At 39.2% G+C, this 19,552-nt stretch overlaps 2 protein-coding genes and 1 pseudogene across 2 annotated transcripts; 1 reads left to right on the top strand and 2 right to left on the bottom strand.

Annotated features, from left to right (window-relative positions):
- Positions 1-1,462: 1,462 nt before the first annotated feature.
- LOC132155846 (interferon regulatory factor 2-binding protein 1-like) lies at positions 1,463-4,125 on the bottom strand. Its single transcript, XM_059564579.1, has 2 exons — positions 1,997-4,125; positions 1,463-1,536 (listed from the first exon to the last, which is right to left on the bottom strand). Exon 1 carries the CDS (start codon positions 3,855-3,857, stop codon positions 2,010-2,012), a length of 1,848 nt encoding a protein of 615 aa, XP_059420562.1. The 5' UTR covers positions 3,858-4,125; the 3' UTR covers positions 1,463-1,536; positions 1,997-2,009.
- A 3,936-nt stretch (positions 4,126-8,061) lies between these two features.
- On the bottom strand, positions 8,062-9,497 carry LOC132155494 (thiamine transporter 2-like; annotated as a pseudogene).
- An 874-nt stretch (positions 9,498-10,371) lies between these two features.
- On the top strand, positions 10,372-19,256 carry LOC132155845 (dynein assembly factor with WDR repeat domains 1-like). The gene is made up of 13 exons (XM_059564578.1): positions 10,372-10,455; positions 10,562-10,634; positions 10,737-10,881; positions 11,826-11,884; positions 11,961-12,083; positions 12,308-12,407; positions 13,665-13,772; positions 14,620-14,726; positions 15,702-15,804; positions 16,175-16,289; positions 17,284-17,360; positions 17,945-18,107; positions 18,197-19,256. The coding sequence occupies exons 1-13, from the start codon at positions 10,416-10,418 to the stop codon at positions 18,229-18,231; spliced, it is 1,248 nt and encodes a 415-aa protein (XP_059420561.1). The 5' UTR covers positions 10,372-10,415; the 3' UTR covers positions 18,232-19,256.
- Positions 19,257-19,552: the final 296 nt, after the last annotated feature.

Here is a 19,552-nt window from a genome sequence, read left to right as displayed (position 1 = left end):
ACCCAAGTCAAAGAAAATGAATACTATTAAACCTGAGTCCCACCCTTTAAAATCACTTGAAGGGTTAGATCAACAATGAACTCACTTTTCTGGGCACAAAAAAAAAAAAAAAAAAACATTTCAGGCTTAAAATTCAGCATTTCCGCAGAATTTTGTCACAACATTTGCGTCACTAAAATGAGTGAAGAATTACAACGAACAACAACAGTCTCGAAGGGTTTGTGAAAAGTCAATCTTTTAATTTAAATACAATTTAAGCTGTAACATAAATGCTGATTAAACAAAAGTCTTACAGAACAGTTCCTGTGCATTCATATATTTAGTCATATATTTTCCAATTTCATAAAGCAAGAGTGAAGACATGTCAAAACAATATGGAGAACCAAACCTACAGTGGTTCCATCCAAATAAGTTTGGGGCCGTTTTATAACAAGTCTACATGTCTAATAGACGCTGGCACTTTCGAATCTTTTACATTAAAACAATCGTCATAAAGTATGCCTTTGACATGTAAAAATGGAAAGAAAACAATCTGGACCATAAACTTGTAAAAAAAACAGAGTGGATCGATAGTCATATATATCATCACCTCCAAGGATTTAAAAGCCAATGGGTTACAGTAGAAAATATAGTGATCTGTTTACTTGTAATAAAAATCTATTGTGTGTCTACCCATAAAGATTTAAATATACGTTCCCAATGTAAAACTTTCCCCATTTCTGTCCTTGTTCTCTGACCAAATCCACAAAAAATATGTTATAGCATCATATGATACGACAATATTCAGCATGTCTATCTTTGGTGTTCTATTCATTCAAAGACTTAGTGGTACATAAAGCAACATAGTATCAAATCTAGAGATTGCACATCTATAACCATTGAACGAGATAATTCTTGTACAATCTACACGGAGTAAAAAACATAAAGCTATCTAATATACATGCTGTATCAAGAAGCAATCTGAAGGAAGGGCTTTTAGCACTTAGTAATATTCCTGGACAATTTAACGGTTTTATGCAGCATAGACGACAGCAAAGACAAGAGTGGGCCTGTAGTCGGTGCAGTTCTGTGATTGTAAAGGAAGCTGCGTTTCCAAACACGCTTCCCGCTGTACAATCGGCATCTGTCTGGTGGATTGAAGCACATTCTGGGAAATCACCCCACCGGATCTTTGAAATGTGTTTTTTTTCTTCTTCTCATAGTCAATACAACACAGTAGGTGAACCTGGTTTTGGTTTGCAGACTGGAAGTTCTCAAAGCGCTGCTGAAGAATCGATGCGGACCAACAAATCTGAAATAAGTGCTGGAGGGTTTAATACGTGGGCATCTCTGAAGAGAACAATGGCTGCATTCTCCATGGTCTCAGCCGAAACAGAGACAGTGAAGAGAAGGAAAAGGAGGATTGAAACGGCAAAAGGCAAGAGGCCTGGGTGGATGGAGGAAGAGGACCGGCCCACCAGCAGCCGTCTCTTCAGTGCTGACCGCCAACATCTAGAGGGCTCAGGAACGCACCTCCCTCAGAGTGAGGTTTGAGTTCTGTTGGGGAGGCATTAATATACACAATTTATTAATAAATAACATCTATATACACACACACAATATCATTCAAAAGTTTGGAGATCGTAACATTTTATATTTGTGAAAATATTCTCACCAAAGCTGCATTTTTTAAATCAAAAACATAGCAAAATCAGTAATATTCTGAAATTTCATAACTGTTTTCTATGTGAATATATGATACAATATATTTATTCCTGTGATTTTTCAGCATCATTACTCCAGTCAGTGTCACATAATCCTTCGGAAATCATTATGATATGCTGATTTCTTATTACTATCGGTATTATAAACAGCTGGGCTGCATCATATTTTTGTGAATTTTTTTTCCATGAATAAATAGTATAATTTTCATATATCTGAAATTTACAGAAATCTTACAAATGTCACTTCTGATCAACTTAATGCATCCTTTCTGAATAAAAGCGTGTTACCAAACCTGCTGCTGGTTGTTAGGGGTCTCTTTCCTTCTTCACCTTCACATCGCCCGCCAGGATGGTAGAGATCTCTCCTTGCATGAAGGCCCACGGCACGTTGGAGCCCACGAGGGGGCACTTCTCTCCACTGGGGCAGTACACCTCATTCCCTGAGCCCTGTCTGCAGATGAAGTCCCGAGTGCAGGGGAAGCAGAACTTGTGCCCGGGCACCGACGGACACTGGACGAAGTGTGTGTCCTCCAGGCGCTCGTGACAGATGGTGCAGCACAGAGGAGCCCCTCCTCCTCCTCCAGAGCCTTCGCCTCCCATGACGGCGCTCTGATCAGAGAGGGATGCGGTGACGGTCGTGGTCGATCCTCCTGTGCTGCTGCCTGCAGATGGTTCTCCGTTGCGTGATGCCAGCCGCCGCTGAGCACCTGTGGGTGAAGGGCTTGTGCTGTTCTGTCGCCCTGTGTTGGCTGAGTGGGCACCACTGCTGCCGCCCGGAGCATCTTTAGGGGCCTGGGTGGCCGTGCCGACATTGTCAGCCACACTCATGAGCGCTGAAATAGGCGACGGGTCGCTACCGTGTGCCCCCATGCCCTCTGGAGACTGGCCCACGCTGGCTAGCGAGGTTGCGGGCATGTGGCCGGGCAAGCCGGGATATGTGGCAAACGACCAATGCTGGCGCATCTCCTCTGAGGTCATCCTCTCGGCGCCATCCGGCTCAGGCGAGGCTTTGCGTCTGCGCACTCTTGGCTGTGTGGGACGGGCGATGTGGCAGAGCGCGGTGGGTAACATGGAACAGCTGGGGTCCAGGTAAGGCTGCGGGAGGGATTCTGGGGCCGGAGCATCTTTGAACGCCCGCACTCCATCGCTGAGCAGCTCCGACAGGAGGCGCCAGTCGCCCGTGCCGTGCCTTTTCTCATATTCCACGTATTTGTACCCCGAGTTAATGACCTTGCCGGTGTCTTTCTGAGAGTCGTGGAACATCTGCTTGACCAGCGCTAAGATGCTGGAGAACACGTTCCCGGAACCACACGGATACTCGATGAAAACCTTCAGCTCGAACTCAACCATCAGCTTGGCGTCAAAAGCGAACACCCTTCCCAGCAGGCCGTGGTCTTTCTTAAAGCGCACATTGAACGGGGTGCAGCCAGAAAGGGTGTGCAAGGCCTCACGCATGTGCTTGGGGCGTCCAGCCCAGTCTTCGGCACGATTCCGGATGCTTTCAGAAAGCTCACCAAGGGCTTCGGCGGTCCTCTGCTTCTCCTTGAGCTCCTTCTCGAATTCCGGGTTCATGAAAGACGCCACACCCACATTCATCCCCATGCTCATGGCCTGTCTCTTACTGAGCTCGTTCAACATGGGAGCGGAGATGGTTAAGGGGGCGCCGCCAGCTCGGGCGTTCAGACCCGGTACAGCAGTCAGCAGGCCGTGAGGGGCTCCGACAAGCCCTTGCGCCATTAAATTGGGTGGCACAGCCCCCACTAAAGTTCTCCTGGCGGTAGGACTCTGTCTACTCACCTCAGGCGGACCTCCGTCTTCCAGTCTGGGGAGCCCGTTGGGCAGCCTGTATTCTCCTCTTCCCCGTTCATATCGCTCGGAGGGCGGTCTGCCGGTCTCCATGGGACCCTCCTTCCCCGCGGGAGCGTGTTTACCGGAGGCCTGCGGACCCGGAGATCTGCCGTCCTGCATCACATGTGTTCTCTTGAGCTGCCGCGCCGCATCGATCAGCAGCTCGATCCGGTCCGCGCCCTCGTAGTTCACGCAGCCTCTGCACACGGCCTCGCTGAAGTCCCATATCATGGCCCACGGCATCTTCGGCAGGTCGCAGAGGTAGCACCACTGCCGCCTTGAAGACGCCTGCGAGGAAGAGGACATGTTTGATAGGCCCTCGCGATCTTGCGTTCTCAAATCCACCGTGAATCTCTTTCACAGCCAGCCTCCGAGCGCCTGCGGTCGATGATTTCCTCGTTACGGGCGACTATAAGCAACTCCGTTGGATTTTGTGTCATTCAGAATCGAGGTGTTTGATGTTTCTGCCAAATCGTCAGGGCCGCATAGGTTCTCCTGGAAGACTTTCCGAACGTTACGCAAGTCTGACCCGCGGAATTCTGGGAAGTGTAGTTTTGTACAACCGAACGCGCTCTTCCCTAGTAATGCATTTGCCCTAAGAAAGTCCTTTATTTGTAAAATAATTAAGGAAGAGAGCCATCGGACATCACATAATCTTTATTATTATTATTATTATTATTATTATTATTATTATTATTATTGAGAAGCTCACAACATATATGTAAAATATAACTTATTTAATTATGTTTATAGCTGAAATAATTAGTATGCATTTAAGCACTATTTTCTCTGATCTATAGAGAATATATTACAGTATAGTATATTTATAGTATAGTTTTATTTGCTGTATCTCGACCTATAATGACTTATATTGGCACCTTTATTTATCATTAACATGTATTTATTTATTATATTTTGATCATAAAACATCGTTGTAATAATCATTGCTTAGTCAAAACACTTATAACCAGACTAGCAATATTAAATGTTAAATGTGAAAATGGCAACATGTTCTTGCAAAAGGTTTGGGGACTGCAATTCCCATTTTACAAATAGTTGACGTCACGTCCGCTATTCCCAACTGCGCGTTTCAAAAACTTCCGGTGTTATATTACAGAGAGATGACGTTCCGTGTAAATGTTTCTTTTACTGTCTATGGTAAATGTAGCAGCTACTTTGAATGTAGATAGCGCTGTTCTTCCGTTTATTTGTTTAACATTTTAATTCTGTTCATAAGGTACTTGTGATACTTTATATTTTTTATTTTTATAAGGCTTAATGATACCTAATTAACACAAGAAACGTGTTATTATTTTGTAATACTTTATTTGAATTGTAGATTTTGGTAAATATATGCTAAGTGAGTACTTATTTTAAACATAGATTTGTATACGATTTTAAATCGTAAACAGGAAATGATATCACACAACAGTATGCAAATACACAGGATGAATAAATAATTATTCAATACACAACCTTCATCCTTCTTGAAAATCTTTTTAACCTTGTAAAATCTAAATAATCATAATGTTCACAACGTGTGAAAAACTTAAAGTACACAATCTACTACATGTTTTCTGCTATCTGATTAATAGTTTATAGTTTTACTTTAACTGTAATGTTCAGGTCAAGTAGTGGTTGCAGTTCATATGTCTTTTTTATTATACATATTATTGGGAGATAAGGAGTAACAGATATTTTTATGCATTTTATGTAAGTAGCCTGTTATACCGTGATAAAGTCACTGATTTACAGTTTATCAGAATTTTATCTTATATTTTGACCATAGAAATATCAGAATCTCCACCAAATGCAAACGTAAATATATATAATAATTTTTTTTCTATTTAATTCTTACTATCATTTCATATAGGCTTATATTTCATTAAGTTCAGTGTAGTGAGAGCTCACTTGTGTCTCAATGTCCAGTCCAAGGGCTGAAGTGTCCACCACCACAACAGCAGTAAGTATAGTTGTAAGCGTAAGAGCAAAAAATGTGTTAATACCAAAAGTTAGAGCATAACACTCAATAGAGAGGTTAACAGCTATCTGAAACCTTCCAGCATAAAGGGGCAAAAGAATAAGGGAAAGGTTTGTCATGGAAAAAATACCCATATACAGGTGCCATTAAATTCCACGTATTTAATTCCATTCAAAAAGAGAAACTTGTATATTATATTCATTCATTACACACATACTGATATATTTCAAATGTTTATTTCTTTTAATTTTGATGTTTATAACTGACAACTAAGGAAAATCCCAAATTCAGTATCTCAGAAAATTTGAATATTGTGAAAAGGTTCAATATTGAAGATACCTGGTGCCACACTCTAATCAGCTAATTAACTCAAAACACCTGCAAAGCCTTTAAATGGTCTCTCAGTCTAGTTCTGTAGGCTACACAATCATGGGGAAGACTGCTGACTTGAAAGTTGTCCTAAAGACGATCATTGTCACCTTGCACAAGGAGGGCAAGACACAAAAGTTCATTGCAAATGAGGCTGTCTGTTCACAGAGCTCTGTGTCCAAGCACATTAATAGAGAGGCGGAGGGAAGGAAAAGATGTGGTAGAAAAAAGTGTAAAAGCAATAGGGATAACTGCACCCTGGAGAGGATTGTGAAACAAAACCCATTCAAAAATGTGGGGGAGATTCACAAAGAGTGGACTGCAGCTGGAGTCAGTGCTTCAAGAACCACTACGCACAGACGTATGCAAGACATGGGTTTCTGCTGTCGCATTCCTTGTGTCAAGCCACTCTTAAACAACCGACAGTGTCAGAAGCATCTCGCTTCAAACAGGACTGGACTGCTGCTGAGTGGTCCAAAGTTATGTTCTCTGATGAAAGTAACCTTTGCATTTCCTTTGGATATCAGGGTCCCAGAGTCTGGAGGAAGAGAGGACAATCCTCTTTGCTTGAGGTCCAGTGTAAAGTTTCCACAGTAAGTGATGGTTTGGGCTGCCACGTCATCCATCTGCTGTGTTGGTGTTGGTCCACTGTGTTTTCTGAGGTCAAAGGTCAACACAGCCGTATACCAGGAAGTTTTAGAGCACTTCATGCTTCCTGCTGCTGAGCATCTTTATGGAGAAGCAGATTTCCTTTTCCAACAAGACTTGGCACCTGCACACAGTGCCAAAGCTACCAGTACCTGGTTTAAGGACCATGGTATCCCTGTTCTTAATTGGCCAGCAAACTCACCTGACCTTAACCCCATAGAAAATCTATGGGGTGTTGTGAAGAGGAAGATGCGATGATGCCAGACCCAAGAATGCAGAAGAGCTGAAGGCCACTATCAGAGCAACCTGAGCTCTCATAACACCTGAGCAGTGCCACAGACTGATCAACTCAGGATTCAGGACTCATCGGATTTTCCTTAGTTGTCAGTTATAATCATCAAAATTAAAAGAAATAAATATTTGAAATATATCAGTCATGAATGAATATAATATACAAGTTTCACTTTTTGAATGGAATTAGTGAAATAAATCAACTTTTTCATGATATTCTAATTATATGACCAGCACCTGTATATATGCCCAGCTGCTGCTGCACCTGAAAGCAGCAATCACAGCATGTACCTTTGAACAAAGATGAGGCACGACACAAGGCAACAATTAAATCAGGGAAATGCATTTAAATTGCATTTTTATTCTGTGTTGCACTCAGAACTCATTTATGTTGCCTTTTTTGAATGTTCTTGTCAAGGCATCAAAACTGAGAGACATTCTCTTCTGCTTTAATTAAAGTGACTACTAACCAAACCCCTACTGTTGTAATTGTTAAATGATCTTCCCCCACACATACAGAGCCACTGAATTCCTATGCAAACTGCATAACAATTATGTGTAAGGAGTCTTCTGTGCAACACACATTCAACATGATTTGTGGAGAAGGCAGGATTGGTTCAGCTGGGCATATTCCGATATCTTTCACTATAAAGATAAAGGATTTATTACACTTTTGATAGTGTTTATGGTTAATGAAGTCTTTGACTCTCAGATACACTCATACTCTTAGAAGTAAAGTTTCATTATTGGCATCTTTGGTTCAATGAAGAACATTTAACATCCATGAAAACATTTCATTCCACAAAAGGTTCTCTACACTCTTAAAGGCATAGTTCACCCAAAAATAAAAAAGATAAATGTCATCATCTACTCACCCATATGTTGTTTTAAACCTGTATCAGTCTCTTTCTTTTGTTGAACACATAGTATTTTGTTTTCATACTATGGAAGTCAGAGGCTACCAGTAACTGTTTGGTTCACAACATTCTTTGGGAACCGATCTTCTTTTGTGTAGAAAAATGGAAAGGTTCCATGGATGTTATACATTAATGGAAGCAGATAAGAGTAAGTTTATTAAAATATTTTTCACACTAAGAAAAAAAGATTATTTTTTTTAAGAATGTTTCACTGAAAGATGAAAGATGAACCCAGAATGGTTCTTCTATTGCATCGCTGTGAAAATGAATTTTTTTAAACTAATTTTTTTTTTTTTTTTTACCTTTATTTACTAAAAACTCCACAAAATGGCTCACCTAGTGTGCAGACCGCCTCAACTCCTCCATTATACACAGAGGATGTAATGGAGGGCTCAGTGTGGTCCCACATCAGCTGAACTTAGTAGTTAAAGACCTGTCCATGTCCAGCTGTAGCCAAAGCCCACCAGAGGGACCACTGCACCAGTCTTCTGGAGGAGCAGGACTCTTTGAGACTCTCCCACATTTGTATTCCAGAGATTTTAATGTTTCCCCAATCGCAGCATGTTCTTGTTGTCTGCTTTCTTGGATCCGTTTCTCCCCCAAATGCATCTGTAACCTCATTGAGTGTGTCCATATACACCTCTGCTGCTGCCTTAAAAAACATTCCTTGCTGAGGCATAGGCAGGCCCAAAGAAGTACAGAAAGCTCCTGACATTATACCAAGAGTAATAGTGTTTAGATGGAAGTAGCTTGTGTCAGCCAGAATAAATTAATAGCTGTCCTAATGTGGCTCCAAAGGTATATCCCGTCAGCATGGCACTCTGAACGTACCCTGTGGCTCGTTGTGTTCTGGAGGAATGACGCTGTAGATATGTGAGAAATAGGCCACTTCGGTGGAGGTGACCATTGCAAAGTTGGACTGTAGGTAGCTCAGAGTTATTAAACTAGTAGCAAAGCATATAAGTATGTAATTTGTGACAAGAAAAAGACCTTGAGTTACTAGAGGTTTGTATCTAAGTAAGACTGGACAGAGCATGGCCTGATATGACTACGTCCAGATGGGGAACAGGTATGATTACGTCCTGGATGAGTGGAAGAAAGAAATAACAGGAAATGTTTAGGTTAATGATTGTTAGAAATCAGTGCAGCTATAAGACTCACGAGGCACGTGTATAGCATGAGTGAGGCATCATTATTATATTAATCACTGGAGAATGTCAATACAGTTAACCATTTTTTTTACTAAATTTCTGGTTAAATTTTAAGATTCTGAAGTTTTTTAAAACAGATATTATAATCTATTATTAATATTAATTTTTCAGCACAGAGGAAGGTCTGGTTAAGGAACTATGTTTTCAAGGGCACCTATCGTAATTAAATAAAACAAAATCCAGTCAATACTAAACATTCATTTATCATTCCCATTGTAACAGGAGTATTTGCCACAATAAATTATCAGCATATTATGGAGTAAATTGTACTGTTATCTGTCTGAGCAACATAAAAATATGAAGAAAAAAAAGCAATATACCACTTCATCTGAGATGGTTTTGGGTCCCACCAAGTAAGGAGTAAGGGAAGGTTTATAATGGAGACTTTGACCTTTCTGTGTGCATTTATAAGCCTTGATCGTGTGTGTGTGTGTGTGTGTTGACAAAATGTAAAGTGAATTGAATGCTGATTCAATTCATTTAACCATATTAATTCACGTTTATTTGTATAGCACTTTTTACTATACATATCGTTTCAAAGCAACTTTACACAAACAAACAAACAAACAAATTATATGACCCGGGTTTATAGCTTAAGAAAATTCAGAAGATTTAAAAATAAGGCAATTAACCAATCTGTAGTGTGTAGTCAATATCCTTCTAATAACCATTAAAAGGTTTTGTGAATATTACATTTACATTGGTTGGAGCTAAAAAAAGAAGAAGAAGAAGAAGAAGAAGAAGAAGAAGAAGAAGAAGAAGAAGAAGAAGAAGAAAAATATATATTTTATTCATATTTTATGCAATGTCCTTTGTAGTGTCCTCTGGCTTGCTTAGTTCATCTACAGCGATATCATTGACTTGATTGCAAATAAATGCACAGACACTATTTAAACTGAACAGAGATGACATCACTGAATTCATAACTGTCATTTTGCATTTTCCTAATGAATGTTGTTCAGTTGCTTTGACGCAATGTATTTTGTTTAAAGCGCTATATAAATAAAGGTGACTTGACTTGACTTGACTTGACTAGTGAATGTTAAGACTAAGTAATAATAATAATAATAATAATAATAATAATAATAATAATAAAAGGCATTTATAGGCAGAAACAATGTTTTCATTTTTCATTTACCAATCAGTGTTTAGGTTTCTATGACTATTTAATAATAATAATAATAATAATAATAATATGAAAAAAAATGTAACTGTTTTATGAGGTGGTGATTTCGTATGAATTCGTATGTTAGTTAAGAAAACGAGCGAATTCACAATTAACCACTGCGCTAAAACTTTATGTTGAGGGGAAATAAATAATTAAAATAAAACAAAATAAAAAATAAATAAATAAAAAAAAACACGCAGAACGTGCGCGTGCGCGGTACGCACCACGCGTCTGGTCACCTTGGTAACGCTTTTTGTTGACACAGTCTTCTTTGGCGTGATGAGACTGAAACGGCTGCACATACGATACTACCCACCAGGTAACATAAATATTTAACACACCATTTACCTAGTAAAGGTTTGCTGAGTTCCTGCAAACGATTTGATTCGCATTTGCAAAATAAAGCCTGTTTTGTTGTTGCTCAGGAATATTCCTGGACTATGAGAAAGGGGGGCAGCTAAGGACGAAATCCATCGATCTGTTGAACTTGACTCCAGAGTATGACTGGCAAACTAGCTCACTCACTGAACTAACGTTACTGACTGATTAACACTGATTAACTGACTACCCCTTTATGTGACAAACACTTCCTTTCTCTAGGACTGATGTGACTGAGTTAGTGTCAGACATCAGAGCAGCTGAACCTCTCATCAGCTCATCCTGCGCTGAGCAGCTCAAAGTCCTGATCGGCAAGCTACAAGAGAAAGTCAGCCAAAAGGACGACCACAAGTTCTACCTTTTCAGGGTAAATACAGACCAGTTTCATCACTTGCTCATTAATGGATGCTCTGTAGTGAATGGGTGCCGTCAGAATGAGATTCCAAACAGCTGATAAAAACTTCACAATAATCCACAAGTAATCCACAGCACTCCAGTCCATCAGTTAATGTCTCGTGAAGAGAAAAGCTGCATGTTTGTAAGAAACCAATCCATACTTTAGAAATATTAATTTCAAACTAGTCCTCTATCCCTTTCTCTAGTAAAAAAGTTGTCTCGTCTGAATGAGGAGAGAAATGTACTCAGATACAGCACACTTTACTAGTGAAAACATGCACACATGGAGTGGTGTGGATTACTTGCGGATTATTGTGAAGTTTTTATCAACAGTTTGGACTCTCATTCTGGCGGTACCCATTCACTGCAGAGCATCCACTGGTGAGCAAGTGACAAAAAGATTAATTTCAAAGTCTGTTCCGATTAAAAAACTCATCTTAGTAAAAAATTTTTTTGGGGGTGAACTATTCCTTTAAACAGCATTTTATATTTATTATACATGTACTTTTTATATTCCCTCTTATAATTTAGAGACATGACATTTGTACTTTTATTAATTCATTTGTTACACAGCACGACTATTTAAAAGGACTTGTGAAGAATCCATGATATAAAATTATTGAACACTACATCATGATTTTGTCCAAACTTAGATTCTGCTGCTTTCGTTTATTACCACCACGATTATATATACACTAAATAGTCGAATGAAATGCTTTTTTAAAGCCATTTACTCTGATCAACAACTCTTATATCGATATTACCCACTAGGTGGCAGCAGAGGGTAAACTGCAGTTTTTGTGCATAGTAATTATGTATGGAAATCACACAGTCATGCTTATAGATCTGAAATGAATGAATGTGGTTAAGTGCATCCCCCCTCGGAGAATTCGTCTTCTCTGTCTTCCTCTACAGGCACTCCAGGCTCACATCTTGCCCCTGACGAATGTAGCCTTCAATAAATCAGGATCGAGGTGAGTTTATCAGCTGTGCTCACATGCCTGCTCCCCCTCCCTCTGCCTCTCTCCTTTACTTTCCGTCTGTTTGCAGTTTTATAACCGGAAGCTATGACAGGACTTGTAAAATATGGGACACCGCATCCGGAGAGGAGCTGCACACTTTGGAGGGCCACAGGAACGTCGTGTACGCCATCGCTTTCAACAACCCTTACGGGTAACAGCAGGGCTCTTGTGCATTTTATCACTCATGCCCTGAATCATTTAGAATGGCTTACCCTTCACCCGTTTTTTTTTTTTTAAAGCCCTTTCCATCACCTATCTGTCTCTTTCTGCAGGGTTAGGGCACTGCAGGGTAACTGGAGTTGTTATTACAATGGGACCATTTGTCACTTTGAGTCATAACAGGAGCCCTTGTCCTTTTTTCTCGCTCGCTCTCAGAGACAAGGTTGCCACTGGCTCCTTTGACAAGACCTGCAAATTGTGGAGTGCTGAAACAGGAAAGTGTTTCTACACATTTAGAGGGCACACAGCAGAAATCGTACGTTTGCATTCTCACTTTTTCCTCCCTTCATTCACTCTTAGTCTCAGCAGTTTAAAGAACAGTTCGCCCCAAAATGATAATTCAGTCCTCATTTACTCACCCTCATGTTATTCAGACCGGTATGACTTTTCTTTTTCAGGAGATATTTCTTGTCATGAGACACACTCAGACCAATTGACGTCATTGACTTCAAGCATGGCACAGTGTGTCTTGATATGTTTAAGTGTATGTGATTTAAGCCATTTAATTTTCAGTCTGTTCCTCCCACAAAGGCTGTGAAAGACTAGAAATATAGCATGAGTAATATGCTTTTATGTTTGTTGCCCTTTTTGAAGCTCGATAGCCCAGTCCCAATTCACTTTATATTTGCCAGGACATTCTGCAAAACTTGTGTTCTGCATAAGAAAGGAAAACAAAAAGGTTGGGAATGTCAGGAATACAGCGAAATGAAAGGTTGGGAATGTCAGGAATACAGCGAAAATTTGTCTGCATACAATGAATTTGTATGCAGACAAATACCAAGTTTCGGTTCCCATTGACTTCTGTTGTATTTTCTGTCCATTCAATGGATGTCAATGGGAACTGAACCTCTTTGGTTACCAAAATATCTCCTTTTAAGTTCCACAAAAGAAAAAGAAAGTCGTAAGAGTTTAAAATGATACGAGTGAGTAAATTATGACTGAATGGTCATATCTGGGAGAACTATACCATTAAGACATCTAGGACTGAAATGCTGTCCCTCAGGAGCAATAATGCATGCTTGATTTGAATAGTAATCCATTAATCCATGTGTTTGATTCTTTGTTTGTTTGAATGTGTTTATTTGTTTGTAGTATTTTAAAAAGAAGTACAGTAGGACAGGACTTTTAAAACACAACTTAGGGGGCGTAAATCGGATTTCAAAAGACAATAGTGTAAATGGAAAGTTATCTGAGACCGTAACTAAAGTGGACCAAAATGAGATCCAATCCACTTTCAAGGCCAATGAGAGTGTGATTGCTAAGAACACATTTGTTTAACTGAAAAAGAAATGGTTGGTGAGCAAAGCCATTCAACTCATTAGGCTACATATATACAAACTTAGGGTCCTATCTCTTAAGGGGCGCCAAATTAAGTATGTTGTACAAATTATGTCTAGCGGTTTGAATTAGGATGCCAAATGGGACAGAACCCTGTGCATTTATATTGTGCTTTTGGAATTTGGTTGATTAATCTCAAATACTGTCTCTGTTTTCTGTGTGTGCCTACTATTAGGTCTGCTTGGCCTTCAACCCTCAGAGTACCCTGGTTGCTACAGGCAGCATGGACACCACGGCTAAATTATGGGATGTTGAGAGTGGGAAAGAGGTGTCCACATTGGCAGTACGTCTCACCCTGTGGTTTCTCTGCATTATTGTTCATCATCCTGCTTCATCATTTCCCCCTCGTGTGCTCATCCCCTACAGGATTTTTAATGATTTCTCTCCAGTGATCAGTGAAAATTCATCCATGCATGTGTTTAATAATAGATTTGGCATCAAATCTGTCATTACGACCATTTACAGGATAATTCAAGAATTCCACTTTTTTATAGTGGAATAGCAGTGTGCCGAATACAAATGGATGTGTCATGTGACACCGTCTGAACCGGAGCGGTATAGATGTGAGAAACTTGCATTGATTCAATTCAATTACTGGAGTCAGTGGGTCTTAAATATTTTAGTCACACTATCTAAAAAAAAAGAAATTCTACAGTCACCCCAAAAATCTTGGTGATGCTGTGTTTTATAGGGATGATTTGTGTGGGATATTGTCTGCTGATATGAAAAGTTCACATATACCATAACAAGTAGCATTTTTGACAGCGATGATATTTACAGTAAACACATTAAATATTTCAAATATGTTTGTAATATAATGTGTATTTCCGTCACAGTTTAGATCTTAAATTTCACATAAGGTGGTATTAAAAGATCTTAAAAAGTCTTAAATTTAACTTGTTCATATCTGTAGACACCCTGAGCAGTATGTGTGTGTGTGTGTGTGTGTGTGCGTGTGTACTGTGTAATTACCCCTCTCAACTCTCTAATTATTTCTCTATGAATCTAAATTATAAATAGCTCAGTGAGTTCTTACTGATGAATTGGGGAATATGAAGTGAAAAAGGCTGCCTTTCTATTAAAGCGTCCTCTCTCCACTCACAGTGTTTCTCTGTTCAACACTTTCTCAGGGTCACTTCGCCGAGATCATCTCTCTCTCCTTTAACACAATGGGCGATCATTTGGTGACGGGGTCGTTTGACCACACTGCCATTCTGTGGGATGTTTCTTCTGGCAGGTTGGTGTATACATTAAAGTTCATGTTTTAACTTCCTTTTCACTACAATACCACAACAGCCAATTTTTAAATCTCTTAATTTCCTTGAGCTCTGATTGATACCAACACTGTAAAGAGAAAACAGGAAGATCTAAATCAGTCGTATCATTCTTTTATATTTTCATTTGAAATGATGTGTTTTATGAAAAGAGCTTTACTATTACCAGGGTTTTATTAAACTTAATTTAAGGCTTTTTTAAGACAAATTAAAGAAAGATTGGGCACCAACTTGAATACATTAATATGTTCTCTAAATATAATTGTCTAGGGAGCTCAAAATGAGTTTTATAAGCAACAGTTTGAAAATACAGGTTTTGAAAAGATCTCAGTTACTCTTTAATTCATTAAAATCACACACACAAACACACACACACACACACACACACACACACACACACACACACACACACACACACACACACACACACACTCACACACACACACACACACACACACACACACATACAAAACTTTACTAGAATATGGAAACACATTTTACCATACCTTCTGATCACACACACACACGTCAAAATGCTGTTCTTCCTCTGTATTTTTGTCTTGTTGTCCAGCGCAAATGCTTAAAGTTTCTTAAATTAAGATACACTGAGAAGCAAAATAGCAAGATACAAAGTCTTGTTTCATACCTCATGAGAGATATTTGTTTTTGTTTATAGCATAAACTCACTTAATTGTATGGAATTTCTCCGAAAGCAAGTCAACTATCTTCAATTTGAATTTGATTCAATTTCAGTTTGAAGTAAATATATATCTTAATTTAAGGTTGATTAGAGAAAAATATATTTAATACCACAACTTTCCTGCTCTGATTTAAGACCTTTTAAGTCCTTAATTTGTGCAAATTAGAAGCCCTGGATAAATGTGACTTGACGTTCCACACAGCCTAATGGCAGTGTGTACTTTGTCTGTCTCTTGTAGCAAAGTTCACGTTCTCACAGGTCACCGAGGAGAAATCAGTTGTGTTCAGTTCAACTGGGACTGTTCCCTCATCGTCACGGCCTCTCTGGATAAAACCTGCAAGGTTTCTGTCTCTCTTCACTCTGTAATTCTCATTCTGTCTTGTAAAAGAGCCTCTTAAATTATGATTTCCCCTCTGAGGTCCATTTATAATAATTTTGCATCCAAATTTAGTTTGTTTGTCAGTTGCATTAGAAGCAGTGTTATAGCAAGATGCTGAATCAAATTAATTTGGTTATAAGTTTATATTTATATATTTATGTAGCAAGCTATCTGGAACAATACGTTTTTGCAAGTTCTGAAACTGTTTACATGGTACACGACAAAGATGAAGAACAAATCTATTTTTCATGATGTGACCCCTTAAATGTTAAGTTTTTTTCCTAACCTGTTGCATTCAGTGTTATATAACAGGTGTGTGTTTGTGTGTGTAGGTGTGGGCTGCAGACAGTGGTCAGTGTCTTGCTTCCCTCTTGGGTCATAATGATGAAGTGTTGGATGTGTGTTTTAACTACACTGGTCAGCTGATCGCTACGGCCTCTGCTGATGGTGAGACATCTGATTCAGACTCACAATATCTATCATATATGTGACCCTGGACCACAAAACCAGTCATAAGACTCAATTTTGTCAATTGAATAAATAAGCTTTCCATTGATGCATTGTTGTTTGTTAGGATAGGAAAAAATAAGGCCTTTTTATTTTTATTGTTGTATTTTATATATTTTCTATTTATTATTTTTTGTTTTCATGCATTACTATATAATTCTATTACCATATAATGAAACTAATATGACAGTTTACCCTTATGATTAAAGATGATAGCAGACATTCTGAAATATAATTAGAAATATTAGTTTTACATTTCTCTTTGCCTGGAGGACAGCTTAAAGTCATGACAGATCTTTTTATTGTGACGTTGATCCGAGTGTAATGGATTATTAAAAAAGAAAGGGAAATTAGAGTGGGGACATGGTGACATTCGTTGGTTGTTGATTGGATTTAGTTGCAGTTGATTGCGGAGGGGCTGGTTTAATTGGACTAAATGATTGGAAAGAGAAGTCTTTTGTTTTCACCAGAAGATTTACTTGTGATATTTTGATTAAAAATAACAAGGTCATTTTTGTTAATATAAATGAAACATGTATCACTGTGGGGTCTTTAACATGCATTCACAAAATCACAGAGTTCTGCACATGACATGCTGGAACGAAAATAACATGTTCCCACTCCTTGTGAATTCATGGCCATGATTTACTAATCAGTGCCTTAGATTTAGTTTAGATTAAGTCGTGGCCAAATTTGACTGTTTCTGTGAGGGAACAAATGTAATAGCCACAAGTAAACCAGTCGTGGGAACAAATTCTTAATCCGTGGCCATATTATATATATTTTTTCTCCCATGTCACGTGCGGGGCTCTGTACAAGATTTCATGACAACTCGAAACACAAAGTGGCACATCTTACCCCACTCACATCCAGTCTCACATGTTTTTGTGAGATCGATCTATACTCGAGTCTGATCATGGGTTTTTGTGCGCAGGTACATCAAGAGTGTTCAGCGCAGAAACCTTCCAATGTTTGTGTCAATTAGAGGGCCATAAAGGAGAGATATCGAAGGTAAGAAATCACATCATCTCTCCATCCTCGGCCTGTCACTCCAGCTTCAATAATCCTCTCATATCTCTTCGTCTAAGTCTCTTTCTTACCATTCCCTGTCTAGGTCCCTTCCTGTTTATATCCACCTGTTCTGGCCTCTTGCCTCCATCCCAGCATCCTTCCTGTCATTCGTCATCATCTCTGCATATTCATACATCCGTTTGCATTCTGACTGCGCTTTTCATCTCTTCTTTTCTCAGTCCTATCCTTAAAGCATCTTGCCTTAATACCCTCTCCTTTCTTTTCCATCCCCCTCCCGACCATCATCATCAGAATATTTCCATTTCCTGTATGAATGTGATAACTCAAATACGCACATGCACACTCGGTTCTTCAGCGCTATAATAAAACGCCTGTCACACCAACAGGGGTCAAATTCAGTTCAGCTGTCTTTCTCCCGTTTTTCTCCTGCGTGTTGAAGTAGGATGTCCCATATGCACCACAAAAAGTAATTGTTTCATGATAGAATATGATGTATCGCCGTCCCAACACATTACCATGACAAAAGGCAGAAATATCATTTGCTTTTCACTTTCTCGCCCTAGGTGTGTTTTAATCCGCAGGGGAGCCGTGTTTTGACGGCGAGTGTGGATAAGACGGCTCATGTGTGGTGTGTGAACACAGGAGTGTGTTTGCAGGTGCTGGAGGGACACTCTGATGAGATCTTCTCCTGCGCTTTCAACTACGAGGGAGACACCATCATTACAGGCAATTACACCCACCTGCGTAACACTCAATAATCCACAGAAGTAATCATTCTTCAGTAATTTCATGCCTTGTTGTCAATCTTTCTGCAGGCAGTAAAGACAACACCTGCAGGATCTGGCACTGAAAGAGCGGCCTGAACTCCTGCACCACTTTTGATTAAGTTATTGTGTGTCATCTTGTTTCACTGCCATAGTATTTCAATTCACAGAGAACAAGGAAGTGTGGAGGACATTGTGGTGACCCTTTACTTGAAGCCTTATGCATTATAAGGGTATTCATAATACATGTTGTGATGCATTATATCTTTCGTGAATGACTGTAAGTAAATTTAATGCATTATTAAATGCATTATAATATTGTCAGAGTCTAAAATTGGTCGTTTGTCATATTTTAATGCATAATTATTTTTATAGGTGTAGTGATAAATAGATAAGTACTATAATTTATTATACCTGTGATTATTCATGAGATCATCCAGTGTATTGTAATTAATGCATTAAAATACTTTTATAATGCATTATAGAAAAGGGCTTCAAGTAAAGTGTTCCCAACATTGTTTGCTGTTAAGTTTCCCCCTTAAAGAATATTCTGATACAGGTCAAATACAAGTTTAACTCATGCTGTCAGTTATCACAAGAAGTGATTTTGATTCATATAAAAATAAACCAAAAATTACAATATTTTATGGAAGTCAATGGGAGAACTGTTGCTCTAAGTCTTTCAATTTAAGTGCATTTTTGTCTTTTTTTTTTTTTTTTACTTGTACAAACTTGGTCAATTATTCAATATTAAGGCTTACTGTATTAAAGCACAATTTTCTAGTGTATTTATCCTGGAAAATCTCCTTTTTAGGTTAAAAGAATAGTTCACCCAAATATGAAAATTTGCTAAACATTAACTCACCCTGAGGACATCCAAGATATAGATGAGTTTGTTTCTTCATAAGGACAGATTTGGAGAAATGTTGCATTCCATCACTTGCTCACCAATGGATGCTCTGCAGTGAATGGGTGCCGTCAGAATGAGAGTCCATAAAAATGTCACAATAACTCACAAGACTCTGATACATTAATTAAGTGAAGAGCTGTGTGTTTGTAAGAAACAAATCCATCATTAATGTGTTTTAACTTTAAACCATCACTTCAAACTCATCTAACGTCGTGGCCTAATGGTTAGAGAGTCGGACTGTCAATCGAAGGGTTGTGAGTTCGAGTCTCTGGCCGGCAGGAATTGTGGGTGGGGGGAGTGCATGTACAGTGCTCTCTCAACCCTCAATACCACGACTTAGGTGCCCTTGAGCAAGGCATCGAACCCCCAACTGCTCCTCGGGCGCCGCAGCATAAATGGCTGCCCACTGCTCTGGGTGTGTGTTCACAGTGTGTGAGTTCACTGCTGTGTGTGTGTGCACTTTGGATGGGTTAAATGCAGAGCACGAATTCTGAGTA

This window comes from Carassius carassius, chromosome 13 (genome assembly GCF_963082965.1).
Source record: "Carassius carassius chromosome 13, fCarCar2.1, whole genome shotgun sequence".
Taxonomy (NCBI): domain Eukaryota; kingdom Metazoa; phylum Chordata; class Actinopteri; order Cypriniformes; family Cyprinidae; genus Carassius; species Carassius carassius.
The sequence above is the reverse complement of the archived record's forward strand: the minus strand, read 5'-3'. Positions and strand labels throughout refer to the sequence as shown.